This window comes from Oreochromis niloticus, linkage group LG18, assembly GCF_001858045.2.
Source record: "Oreochromis niloticus isolate F11D_XX linkage group LG18, O_niloticus_UMD_NMBU, whole genome shotgun sequence".
Taxonomy (NCBI): domain Eukaryota; kingdom Metazoa; phylum Chordata; class Actinopteri; order Cichliformes; family Cichlidae; genus Oreochromis; species Oreochromis niloticus.
This window is the reverse complement of record NC_031982.2, coordinates 2,791,036-2,802,301: the sequence shown is the minus strand read 5'-3', so window position 1 is coordinate 2,802,301 and position 11,266 is coordinate 2,791,036. Positions and strand designations below refer to the sequence as shown.

General features: G+C 36.6%; 1 protein-coding gene across 5 annotated transcripts; it reads right to left on the bottom strand.

The window, feature by feature from the left end:
• Positions 1 to 3,777: 3,777 nt before the first annotated feature.
• LOC100690053 (LIM/homeobox protein Lhx8) lies at positions 3,778 to 11,112 on the bottom strand. 5 transcript variants are annotated; one of them, XM_013276327.3, is made up of 8 exons: positions 10,930 to 11,112; positions 9,413 to 9,571; positions 8,280 to 8,401; positions 6,833 to 7,053; positions 5,934 to 6,034; positions 5,370 to 5,465; positions 4,697 to 4,877; positions 3,778 to 4,466 (listed from the first exon to the last, which is right to left on the bottom strand). In XM_013276327.3, exons 1-8 carry the CDS (start codon positions 10,960 to 10,962, stop codon positions 4,390 to 4,392), a joined length of 990 nt encoding a protein of 329 aa, XP_013131781.1. In that variant the 5' UTR covers positions 10,963 to 11,112; the 3' UTR covers positions 3,778 to 4,389. The 5 variants fall into 5 exon arrangements, with proteins under 5 accessions (XP_013131781.1, XP_013131780.1, XP_005458019.1 ...); XM_013276326.3 differs by lacking the exon at positions 10,930 to 11,112 and adding an exon at positions 9,942 to 10,249; XM_005457962.4 differs by lacking the exon at positions 10,930 to 11,112 and adding an exon at positions 9,897 to 10,248.
• Positions 11,113 to 11,266: the final 154 nt, after the last annotated feature.

Genomic DNA, 11,266 nt, shown 5'->3' with positions numbered 1-11,266 from the left:
TTTACCCACCCCTGTTGCTTGTCATGTGTTTCTTTGGTGTATTATGAGTTTTTTCATGTGCTATGTGCAGAGGTGTTTCTTTTCTGTTCTCAAACTGATCTCCCTGTTGGAGCTCAGTCTGGGGAGAGTTATTTTTTTCTCCTTATCTTTCCTCATGTTGTGCTTTTCCATGTTATACCCCTCTGACCTGTCTTCCCCATGTGATGTTTGTGTAATGTATGTATGGTCGGAGGGTAAGACGGCGCTGGCACGGCTGGCAGCCTTAAACCAATTTCCCTCAGGATGAATAAAGTACAATCAATCAATCAAAAGACAGACTGTGGAAGAGAGCCAGAAACTAATAATAATTAATGATTAGTGGACTGGTTTCAGTTATTGTGCAAATGTACTGTTTATATGGTTGGGGAAACCTGCAGTCAGCTGAGACTGAAGAAGTCACTTGGATGAGTGACAGAAGGTTTTTCCCATTGAAAACGCTACGTCCAGATGAACAAAATCAACCTTTTAGGAATTAATGATTAAATGAAAAGTGGTGTATTTCACATAGAGATCAAAAGATCACTCCATTATGTTACATTTGTTAAGGTGGATTTGATGCCACTGAGGAGTACCCTTTTTTGACACTGTTCAATATTAGAAAGTTGCAGGTGAATCTGAGTCTTGTTGTCACCAATTTTAGTCTAGTTCTTGTGTAATTTGGCTTACCTTAGCTTTTTCTCCCTACGTGTGTGTGTCTGTGTCTGTGTGTCTGTGTACGTTTTAGAATTACAAGAATTATGTATTCATCATTAGGGTTATAGTTAAACCTGTTGCTTGTATAAACAATAATTATCTACGATGGTGGCTACAAAACAATTTGAAACAATTTTAATTTAGATACATGCATCAAAAAATGGATATTAATGGGGACTGAATATTTTCCCTCTTTATCCAAGTCTTTAGACAGATGAACAAAGGCTCTTCAGTTGGGAGGTTCTTCCATTTTCACATCTAGAAATATAAATTCTAGGGAAGAAAGGCTTTTTAAAAACTTATTTTGAGATAAAATCAGAAATCTTAAAAGCTGTTTGTTTTATCTGATTTGACTAGTGACAGGGGCGGCTCTACAGAGGTGGCACTGGGTGGTATGTGCCACTCTAAAATAATCTCTTGCCACCCCTAATGTCGATGGACATGCCTCATCTCCAAATCGCACGATCAATTTAAGATTCCATAGCAACAAGCTGCAGCCATCTTGAATCTCCATTTCAACTTGTGTTGAAAGTTTGGACTTCAAACTATACACCAGTTTTTTTAATTTTATTGATAGGCCACTAAAACCAGAGTTATATTCATAAAAATATACAACATGTTTATTTCTGAATAATATCGACACGTTTAGTGTCAGATGAAACAGTAAAAACTGTGTTTTCTAAGGACAGCCCAAATAATAAGAAAAAAATACCACCCCTTTCCTATTGGTGTAAAAGTGTACCATGTTGACCAATAAAAAATGATTTGACAATGCGCGGGATTTGATTATTTAGGAAGAGGAGAAAGTTTTCAGAATGCCGGCTGTGCGAGAGAGAAAGAGAGAGCAATGTCGACAACGTTTTTGAGATGTGAGAGATTTGTGACGTTTAGCGTGTTTGGAGTGTGTAGTTAGTGTGTTGTGTTGTCTCGTGCAGTCGGTGTGTATTGTAGCCATTTGTTTTGTTTTGTGTGTCATAACAATGAAGGCAGTACTGAATGTCACAGTAGCTGCTAAAGAGCCACCAAAGTTTGATTGCAGTGTAAATGCTGTCTGTAGAAAACAGGAGGAGTGGTTCACTTCCTGCTGTCAGGCCTGCAGGGTTTAGGCCTGTGGTGTTCTCCTCTGTGCTGTGGCAAAAAAACAACAACTATTTTGCACTGGCACAAATAATTTGTGTGGCATCTTGTTTTTATTGCTATCTAATTTTATTTTGCATTTTTGCATGCATTTTTAGGTAACTAGATGTATATAACTTTATTGATTACAAAATTTGTCCATAGGTTTTTAAAATTTATAATTGATATTTGCATTTCAGGTTGTGAAAATAATTATCTGAACAGGTTTGTGGTTTTTACAGTAAAATCTTTAACTTTTTCCCTACTCTGTTTTTGTTTTTGTGTGATTTCAGATCAATTAATGCAGCATGTCAATGAAAAAATAATTTTAATTCAGACATGTGAGATTGTGCTGAAAAGAATGATTCCAAACAAGGCAAACAAGGCAAGGCAAAAAAACAAAAACAAAAAAACATGTAAAGGTGAAATGAAAAGTAGTGGAAAAAATGGCCAGTTATACCCTGGAGGCTTAACCCAATAAATCATGGAAAATTAGGTTTAAATTTTGGTGAAAAATGTTTCATGACAGTGCAGATTTCTGGCATTTTGTATTAATTTAAGCAACAATTTAATTATTTCTAAACTTTTGAAAAAGTGTGAAACTAAAGTTAGACTTGGGTTTGAACCAAATGAACCACCACATGTTGTGTAGCTTCCTGGATTTTATACTTGTTGGGCTCCATATTTATGATACAGGCTATACAGTACATAAAATCAAAATTCACATGTTTTATGTAACTTAAATGTTTAATTATCTGGGCTAAAAAAAAAAATTAAGTGATAGACTATATTTAACCCTTTCATGCATGAATTATGACAACCTCAATCAGCATTTTTTTCTTAAGTATTTTTACTCATCTTTAGGCATGAAAAAAAGATTTTTGAACTCCATTTTTTTAAACATGTAGTTTTCAAAGAGTTTTTTACATGTCCACTTAGGTGGACAACTGATGTGTATGGAGTGACACATCAGTGTCGAATGTAGTAGTTTATGTGCAAGTATACCATCAACACTGACACAAATACATGAAAACAGCCTTTGAATAGCTGTCCACTGTAGTGACCACTATGCATGAAAGGGTTAAATGAAACATGTGTGTACTCATTGTATTTGGTGTATTTTAACCATATATAATGCATATTACAGCATGTGTAAAAACATGACTTTGATTTTGCCACCCAATTTGATTTCTCTATCTGCCCCTGACTAGTGATTCTATACCTGTATTTAAAATGTCCTGATGACCACTGAAATCAATTTAAATTTACACAATGCTTCAAAATAATGGGTGGATTTTGATCAGACACAAAAAAACCTTTAAAAGGCAGAAAGTTTAGTCATGACATTGATTTTGTTAAATGGTGCAGTGAGTCCTAATTTCAGTGAAACATTGAAACATGGCAAAAGCTATATATATATATATATATATATATATATATATATATTATGTATATATGAAGTCCATTAAGGGGTTGTTGAACATTCCTGGTATATCAGTTACAGCAGTTAGCTGGTTATATTGGCTGATACTTTACAACACACACCCTTTATATAGTTTCATATTCGTTCTTCTTTACGAAAGCTCATAGTCCCAAAAAACACCGCAGTATAAAAACAACTTTGTTCCAACAGCCATCACTCAAATTAGCAAATCATAGTTTCTATATCCTACAAGAGTGCAGTGTAGACTTTTAATGGCTTTCTACATATTTGTGGTTTTGGATATGTGCATGTGAGGATGGATGACTTGTCTGCTGCAGACCAAGAATACAAGTTCAAATAAAGTAACCTAAACCTGAGTACTGTATGTCAGCTCCAATGTCCAAGTCCACTCACTCAGTGTGTACTTCATACAGAGTTTCTATTAGAATCTAGCATTCATTCATTAAACACATTTATTGTATTACTTTTTAAAAGAATATCACTACTGAGCAACAAGTGTTCATTTAATTTTAGTCAATAACACTTTCAGTGTCAGCTGGAGAATACTGACGTTTTGTTTACATTAGCTTTTTTAATATACAAAACATGTATTCTACATGTTTATCTTTGCAACAAAAAAAAAATGACTGTTAGTAGTGTAACTCAATCCTGACTTTTCTAGTAGTCATAAGACAGGAAAAAATGCATTTTAAATCCCATTCCCAGTTGCAACCTTAACAAAAACGTCACTCAAAAAAAAAAGCAAACAAGCAATTTTACATCATTTTCAAACAAAGTGCCTTATCTCATCAAATCCTTCAAATAAATTAAATTTAACACATTAACAAAAGTTTCATCTTACAAACATCAGTTTTCACATAAATTCTCATCCATTTCATTTCATGAAATTAATGCAGTAACTTGAGCTGATGAAGTGTCTGCTTACATTAGGCAGCAGTGTAAATTCAGTGCTCTTCATATGCTGGACAGTTTATGAATTTAACCCATCCAGTCCTTACGAATTCATTTTAAACCAACTCCTCTCACTCTCTATTATTTGCTCATCATCCAACCATGAAGCAATCAGTGGCTTTATTTTTCAGGCAGCACGCTGAAGCTCAGGCATGACTGACTGGCAGTTGTGTCAGTGAATGGGACATGTGTGGCTGCAGCAGAAGTGGGTCTGGAGTTTGGACTGTGGAAGTAACAAACTCAAAGTTATTCAATGATCACAGATGTCAGTAAATAAGCATGATTTCTAACAAGATCTCAGACTTTGATTTTAACAACAATAATTGATTCCCAGTACTGAAAATGGGATTCCTCCAAACTATCAGCAAGTGATGCAGAGATTACCTTTGCTCTGAGTTTGCTACGTAGATTCAAAGACTGGTCAGCATAGCAATGACCGTATTTGTGTCTTACCATCCATATAGGTCAGTGTGGTGAGGAGAGGTGCATCTGGAGAAATATAGGTGGTATACTGGAGATCATCCATCAACGGTGGAGACAGCTGACCAGGAGCAAGTGATGTCATCATGGTTGACTGCGCAGGATTTGGGTTAATGTGCTTCTTTTGACGAGCTCGGCAGTTCTGAAACCAAACCTGTATGAAAGAAGCCTGGATTAATCACTGGTCTTGGAGTGATGGTTTCCCTTAAAAGCGCAGAGATCGTTTTTTTTTTTGTTTGTTTTTTTATCAACTGTGCAAATACCCCAGATTTCTCACTATTCTCAACTTGAGGGAAAACTGGAACTTTGCAAGTTCATTATGTTACTTGCTGGCATTTTAAATTCTGGATTTAGCTCCAGATTCTAACTGTTTACATTAATCCAACAATTAGTGCAAAGCAACGCACCAAAAGCTGCACTTATGTTATGACCAGTTATGAAGAAATCTGACAGTTACTGCAAACTTTAAAATTCTTACAAAAATTGCCACCCACAGAATTTAATTATGACCCAAAATTTGCTCACTCCAACCAACTAAGCATGCGTCTTTTTAAAGGGACTGCTAAATTTGCTCACTTAATCCTGTGACACCTTATTGCAGGACCTCCCTGCAGTCATTTAGTATTGTCATTCAGGTCTGCTTTACCTGAATAACCCTGCGGCTGAGTCCAGTTCTGTCTGCCAACTTTTGCAGCGTTTGTGCATCTGGGTTGTTATCTTTAGCAAACTGGGTCTGCATCACCTAAACAAGTGGAGATGACAGATGGGTAAATGTTTACATCACTGAAATCTAAGATGAGTTTCACTGTTATTTTAACAGACCATGGTAGCAGGGTCCTATGGTGTTCAAATGCCACTAGAGGGCAGAAAAACATCAAAATAAGCTAAACAAATATCACCGGCTTATATTGTTCTTTCCTCTGAACACACTCAGCAAACAGAGCCCCAGTAACATTCACTAGTCACCATACAATCATACACAGCCATCATTTTAATATTAAAACAGTAACTTAACAGTGTTCTCTCACAGAAGAACAAAGTATTCACTAGATATTAAAAATGTAGACATGAAGGACAAAGTGCTATTATTTTAGTCACTCGTGCTAGTGGTTGAACTTGTTGTGACACTTTTAAGTGTAAATGTTCTAATGGCAGAGCAGGAGTTAGCATGCAAAAAAAAAAAAAAAACCCAAAAAACAGTGGACAACACCTGTAACTGGTCCACAGTGAAGCTGGTCCTGGCCCTCTTAGCTGGCTTGGGCAAAATGCTGAGGTCATCTTTGTCTGCCATCTCTTCATTTTTTGGTTGTTCTTTAGGAAAAACAGGATTAAAGGACATTTTAAACAACTGGTCCCATTTCAGATCAGATCCCCTGCAGACATCACCGGAACACGAGTTCCATCTAGAAGACCCATGTGTTAGAAAGGTGTCTTTTTGTACAGGATCAGGCTATATCATTCTTCAGTTTGTGTAACATGGTGGTAACAGGAGGATTCAGCTGTCTCACTGCAGAGTTTGTCTAGGTTTGGTGTGATATTGTGACAGGCAGAAGCATTCGTGTTAGCAGTACAGATATATTTTCAAAGTGGTTGTTACTAAGAACTTCTAATATTTTCATTTCTATCCTTGAGACATTTATGCAAGTATTTGATGTTTGAGTGAAACTAAAATTCCTCTTGCAAGCAAGCATGGCATTGTACTGTAATGTCTGGAGTATTCTAACCAACCATAGTTTTTTTGGAAAGACTATTCCAAAAAATAGTTTACATGGCAGCAGAAATGACATACCTCAGTAAGATGAGCATGTGATCTGTACATGACATTTATGTGAACATATGTCAGTTGACTTCTTCACTGAGGATTACTACATTAATTGGTTACAATTATAACATGCACTACAACAAAACCACTAATTAGCTAATAGCATGATAGATGCTGCATCATTCTTTATTACAAAAGAAGGCGGCTAAACATGAGGCTTATCTTTCACTTAACTTTAAATTTCAAATTTGAATTTTACACTTTTTGTTTTGGTGTAATATTAGTTTCACAATCATTTTACAGTTTACTGTAATTCAGATCGGACCCTTGTCCATTCATACACTCACTGTTTTCCTTGGCTCGTTTGAGATTCTCTATCATAATATCATAGTGTGGCCGGCAGAAGACTCGATTCTCCAGAAGTCCGCATTCTTCCCCTGTAGAAAGCTGGCGTTTACACGAGGTGCAGGAGAAACAAGCCAAGTGGAAAGTGCTACCTCTTGCCCGACGCACCCAGTCACTAGAATGGATGTTACGCCCACAACGGGCACAGCGAGTCCCATACCGCCTGGAATAAAGGAAAAAAAGAAAAGAAAAAAAATAAGGAGAGAACTTACAAATTACTGAAACTGAAAAATCAGTATTTATCTATGAAAGACTTTCGTCAGGTTCTCAGTCCATCCTTGATACCCCATTTTTTTTAAAGAAAATGTCATTTACATTTTTTCCTGTACTTAAAATAAATTTTTAAAAAACCCCTCACCCAAACAAGATTTTGTTACCAATTATAATGTCTAAGGCATAATCCATTGACATTTTCAGCCTTTCCTGTCAGTTCACTGTGCCCACATTACCTACATGCCTCAGTATGTGCTGCATGTGTAGCAGCCCGGCCCTGACCCTGCATGAGGGCTGATATCAAACATCATCTGAGATCAAAGTGCATATGTACCTGATCGCAGATGTAAATATAACCAGACAATCCATTTGAAACAAACATATTCTTCTCCAGTGATGCATTTGGGGATAAGCTGCAGCAGCTTGCCCTTCTTATCCCCAAACAAGAGAAGTTGATGTGTCATACTTTATTTGGACTTCCTTAAGAGTCATGTTTTAGTCAGTTGGAATAGTCTCCCTCTGCCAAAAATATTAACTATTAGTCAAAATTTAAACAGGATGGAAATGACAGGAAGTTTCTAAACAACTTTAAAACTGAAAGCAAAAGGCAGCCCAATTGAGAGGGGTTAAATATTTTCACCAGTCAGTTGATTCTGACTAAAATTAATTCACGCACGTAACACACAGATCACATAGTTTTATGCTCTTTGATATCATTACTTAAAGACTAGATGTGTACTATAAAAATTATGAATATCATATATGCAACAAAATCTTACATTAAATTATATTAAAAAATTACCTGGGGGCATAGTCCCCACCTTTTTGCATTTAAGAATGGTTTCCTCTGGCAGGATAAGCATTTGGTTAGGTCAGTTTGTTATGGTGTTCTGGTTCTTCTAGCCAAATTGTTTTGTTTAAGCTCATTTTCATTCCTTCATGTTTTGGATAAAATCTTTATGGTCTTTTGGGGTGAAGTGAAAGCTACATTTTGAATAGTAAACCTGTGTGTCCTTTGACTGCTTGACAGAAAAAAAAAAAGAAAAGAAATCATATACCGATAATGTTAAACTATTCTTGAGTCCCAGATTCCCACAGTCTGACATTTTATACAATTCAAATTTAGAACAGAACTGCATATATATAGGATACAGGCGGTGTGCGTGTGTGATGTACCTGAAGTAGTCGAGTTTGCAGAAAACCTCTTTGTCTCTGATGTAACAGCTCACGTGTCGGCCCAGTGAAGTCTTACACACACTGCATGAGAGGCAGCGCACGTGCCAGCACAGATTATTGACCTAGGATTTCAAATTTTGACAGAGTTTAGAATTATTTAAATACCCTTTCAAAGTATATTCCATCATCATTACTAAAGACCATAGAGGCTCCTGGAATTATTGGTAATGCTTTTATTTTTCTGAACGCACTGAGATATTAGTGTTCTCATTTGATAATTAATAAGCCTTTTGTGATGTGATTGCAATTCCAAAATAATACTAAATGTACATCCAGAGACAGAAAAGCTTTAATCAGCCAAATGAAATTTGACTGCACACTCATCCATTCTGTCCTTATAGGCACAGAAGTGTTTAAAAAATTAAATAAAATGTTTTAAGGGATCGCTTTAATTTATTTTCTAGAAAGTTAAAAAAAAAAAAAAAGCTGAATAATCATGTTCCTAGTGTTGTGATTCCATAATTTCTGCCAGGGTATCTATTCTCTAGTGCTAAATAGAATTCCTTGGAGTACTTTAAAGGACAGTACAGATACAATGAGATTTATGCATCTTAATTTAACAAACAAATATTTAAAAAAAAAAAAAAAAAACAACCTGTCACCGTATCAGTACTGTCCTCTAAAGCACAAAGAGGACCCCATGCCAGCGGTTCAACAGCTGTACCTTAAGAATTGTGACCCCAATGACAAGGTGTTCATAAATCTACAGGCAAAATGAAATGCTTTATTTTCTGAGGGTGAAGATTAGCACGAAGCATTAATGTGCTGCATAAAATTGCAGAAATACTTGTTCTGCTTAGGCTAGCTCATATATTTCTATCAGTTTTCAAAATTAATAAACCTTCAAAATGATTTAATTCCTCTTGTAGGACAATCAAATCCACATTTTGTTATAAAAAGAGCCAACTTTGCTGTACAACTGTATTTAAAGAAAGCTAACAAGTACTGAAAATATCTGAACTGCCCCCCCTCCCTTTTCTAAGAATGATAACTGGACTGCTTTGTACTAAAACTGGCCTAGTTTGGTAGTGTTGTCAGTGATATTTTGGCCAGGCATAGTATGTTAGTTTGACCTTCAGAAGGTATCTGTCCACTATCTCCAGGCCGCAGGAGGTGCACACCGGTTTCCCCTGCACACAGGCCTCGGTGGGGACCGCAGACGAAGAGGACGAGGAGAGGGAGGACGGAGAGTAAGAGTCCTCCTCAAAAATATCATCGGGACCAGAGGAGCCCTATCAGAAATAACAGTCCCAAAGTAAAAATAAATAAAAATCAAAATGATTAAAAAGGGACAGCAAAAAAATAACTTTACACTTTTAAAAAATATCCTCAAATGTGTCACGAAATTTAGGAGCATAAGTCAATTTTTAAATTAATTGGAAAAAAGAAACGATTTCGGAATTGTTGTCAGTAAGCTAAATGCGTTTGTTTTATGTACGTTTGGTGCTACTCAAATGCGTGCACTCAGGTGTGCTCCTCGCAATTTCTGTGTCAGTCTCAAGCTGTTATCCCCACGGGAAAAAGAAAACGCAGTTAATTTGACAGTGAAACACCTACTGTGTCGCTATAAATATGTCCTTGTTGTAGCTGAGTGAAAACAACCTCCGTCGATGGCCTTTCTTCTTCTGACATGGTGTCAACCATAAGTCTGGAGTGACGCACTAGCCTGACTGGCACCTAGTAAAACTTATGTCTTCCTCATATGACATATGACAACCACAGAGATAAACCTTCGCTTTCTATAGGTATGAATGTGCATTTATTTTATTTAAGTGGACATGGGTCCAGTCATGGCGTCGAGCTAAATATTATTTTTATTACGGAAGCCCACACATGACTTAAAATATTCTTTTAGCATTGTGGGGAAAAGAGGATGCATCTGTTTAATTAGCAGCTCGTGGGACCTCATAGAGCGGCCGCGCGCACAGCTGAATTTAATTCTGACTGATTGTGTGTTTAGTAACGCACGTGCACAGGATAAAGACCACTGTATGCTCCTCACGCTATTTGGCTACAGTCTTCCAGAGTCAGGTCACAAATCAGGCTTTTCGCCCTTTCCATTACCTTTTTAAAAGTGGCGTAGGCTACTAAAATATGAAACGTGAAGGTGCCCGTCTTTATTTTGTATTTGTATTGCTAACGTCTGCACAAATAAATCATTTATATTTCGTTTTATTTTATATTTATTTATGTACTGTGATGCGGAACTTTTGCAAATAGAAGAAAATGTGTCACTTATTTTTAGAAGCCTGTACTTGACTTTATCAAAAACAAAATATTTTACCGGAAAAAAGCTCGCTGAACCCTCTAGCTTCAAATATTGCATTATATTTGGGCTATCTTAAAATTTCACTAAGCTAATTTAGGTTGTTGGCCCACAGTCGTCAATTGTTCGTTGTAAATGAGCACGGGGATACACAAGGGCAGCTGATATGTAACGAGTCTGTTTGAAAATATTATGTAATTCAGTTTCCGAAATAAACATAATAATAATGATGATAATAATAATAAATAACTATAAGCTTGTACGAAGTTTGTTTTACCTGTGATTAACTTACAGAATGTGACTTAATGATAGATTTGTACTCACCACGCTGTTGGACACACAGTTAAACATTTTCATGAAGCATCCCAGTTCAGCCAGATGTTCACAGCAGCAGCGGTTCGCTGTTTTACCCTCCTTGTTTAATTAGTCCACAGCGCTTCTGCCGACTCGCCTGCTTTATTGTGACGCTCAGACGTTTGTTTCTCTTCTTGCCACTTGTTGCAAAAAAAAAAAAAAACGACAGAGAAAGACCGGCGCACCTCCCACTGCGTTAGTCTGAGACCGCCCGCTGTAGCAAGAACTCCATTTCGGGTAGATTGGTTTAAATCGTTATTGTTGAATCAAGAAAAAAATACTTATATTCATATCGATGAATCGTGAG